Here is a 2,190-nt window from a genome sequence, read left to right as displayed (position 1 = left end):
ACCACGGTGCAGTGTTTGAGAGTGCCACTGTGACACTAAAAAAATTGCTCAAAACCACACCACTGTCTAGGAATGAACAAGAGATGCCCTCCGACACACGCTTGCGAACAGCCTTCCTTCCATTACTGGAATAGATTTGAGCGCAAAAAGGCGGGACACAAAAAGACAAGACGACTGAACAAATTTAGTCGTATTGTCTTCTTGTGCAATTGCACGAATTTTACACTTATCTTGTAAGAAATTGCCTTTGCATCTAACGAAACAGAATTAACACCAAAGATACTTCACTTTTACATTGTCCACCTTTTTTTCTTTTGTTGTTGCTTCCGACGTCTACAACACCATGGTGTAATCAGGTGCATTTGGTCTGGAATTGCATGCTCGCGCACTTGTCGGCATAATGAACGGAGAGTCGAGGGTAGGGTTCGTGCTGCTCATTGCTCTGTTGTGTCCCCTCTTGGTAATTTCCGTTCTCTGTGGTTCGATGAGCTGATGTCTTCCTGAAAATAGTGAAAACCCGAAATTCTAGCAGCCATCCAGTTCCGGGAGCTATGGAATATGGTTTGCGTGCCCCATAAGTCAAGAAAGTGAAGCCGCTGAAGACTATTGACCATTCCAGGCTTTGCAGTTAAGCCGAAGCGGAGCGTGATAAGCAAGCAGTTCCAGCAACCGTCGATATAGGGTCGGATATTTTAAAAGTGGTGATGGTGACGCTTGCTGCCATACCTAGAGCTCCAGCCTAGGTATGGTGGGTGTGGCTGGGCCAGTGAAGCAATGGCATGAGACATGATAAAACACTTAGCACAGTTTATTTGCGTTTTGTGCGACGTTCAGAGACCCGTATCAAACGACTGTGACGATATAAAATTCACGTTAAAAAATCAGGAAAGCATGCGCGGTAGGCAAAACCGCAGCTGTGAAAAACACGTTAATGCGACGCAAAGGCATAGACGGAGTGCAATGAAACTCCGGAAAAAAGAAAGGATGGTGCTCTGGAGAGAACGTGAGTTAAAGGCATCACAGCTTTAGTACTTGTTAAAATAGGAGAAAGGTCATAGTCTCGGACAGTGGCTCTGCGCCTCAATGAAGCGCGAACACGTGAAATGCAACTTAAAGATGAGGGGCCTCGCATGAGGTGCCCCATTTATAGAGAATTACTAGCATTCACACACGCATCATGACGCAGCAATATAGCAACACGAACTTGCATACTGGGTGCCATGATCGTTTTTTGTGGTTCACGTCTCATTTTGCCACGGAAGGACTACATCGCTTATGGCGAGAACCGTCTGTCTCTTGTGCATTAGAAAGTACACCGCGTCATGCCATTCCAGCATGTGTACACACTTTAGGAAGCACACACAGATGGCCCAGCCCAAAATCTTCCAATATTCAGGTGCGCGCCAAGCTGGGAAAAAAGTGCACCAGCGTCCCATACAGAATGATGCCAATACACACACCGATGATAACCATAAGCACGTACATGTACCATTGGCCCCACCGTTCGAAGGGCCACCGAGACCATTTGTCCAAGTCGATGTGCTCACAGGAATCCTGTTCGTCGCTATCCTCCACCTGCCTGTCTTGACGTTCGGGGGACAGGTCTTGCTCCATGTGGCAGATGTCACCAACGTTTCTCGCAGCAGGCGCCGCGTTGTTGGCAGTGAAGGAAACCTGGAGGTTGGCGATGAGCACTGACTCCCTGTATGAAGGTGGCGGTGAATCTGGCCCTGGCATGACTCCCATTGGCGACAAGGGTATAATATCTTGGTCGCGGCTCCGTTGATCGCTGCCGCCGCTCCGGCGTCTGATACCCCGTCCGCGCAGGTGTGTCGTGGACATAGAAACAGCCGGGCCGAACCCTGCTGATCCAGCCAAATAATTCATTCGCAGACGAAGGTTTTTAAAGAGTAGAGCTTCGACGCACGTCGGACGGTCGACCTTATGCCTTCGCTAAAATGCACGCGTAAGACACGGTGGAAATCACCTGACTCTACTGAGCGATGTGCTTTCTTATCAAGATGTGGATGGAATGCGAACTACTCTGCATGACAATGGGGCTATATATGACGTCCCACGAGCACGCTTTTTATGCCGTTATCCGAAAAAAAAAAACAAAAACAAAAAACAGGAAAAATGCTTCGCCTGAAAAATGATCACGCATGGTATCGGCGCCATATGTATTCCTCC

At 48.2% G+C, this 2,190-nt stretch overlaps 1 protein-coding gene across 1 annotated transcript; it reads right to left on the bottom strand.

Annotated features, from left to right (window-relative positions):
- Positions 1-663: 663 nt before the first annotated feature.
- LOC125758902 (uncharacterized) lies at positions 664-1,974 on the bottom strand. The gene is made up of 2 exons (XM_049416676.1): positions 1,455-1,974; positions 664-758 (listed from the first exon to the last, which is right to left on the bottom strand). Exons 1-2 carry the CDS (start codon positions 1,885-1,887, stop codon positions 727-729), a joined length of 465 nt encoding a protein of 154 aa, XP_049272633.1. The 5' UTR covers positions 1,888-1,974; the 3' UTR covers positions 664-726.
- Positions 1,975-2,190: the final 216 nt, after the last annotated feature.

The sequence above is a fragment of the Rhipicephalus sanguineus genome, chromosome 1 (genome assembly GCF_013339695.2).
Source record: "Rhipicephalus sanguineus isolate Rsan-2018 chromosome 1, BIME_Rsan_1.4, whole genome shotgun sequence".
Taxonomy (NCBI): domain Eukaryota; kingdom Metazoa; phylum Arthropoda; class Arachnida; order Ixodida; family Ixodidae; genus Rhipicephalus; species Rhipicephalus sanguineus.
This window is presented reverse-complemented; position numbering and strand designations above follow the sequence as displayed.

Coding starts and splice junctions, on each gene's coding strand:
- LOC125758902 (XM_049416676.1), bottom strand. CDS start 1,887: ATGAATTATTTGGCTGGATCAGCAGGGTTCGGCCCGGCTGTTTCTATG. Junction 759..1,454: donor TATGGTTATCATCGGTGTGT/GTATTGGCATCA, acceptor TCACTGGCCCAG/CCACACCCACCATACCTAGG.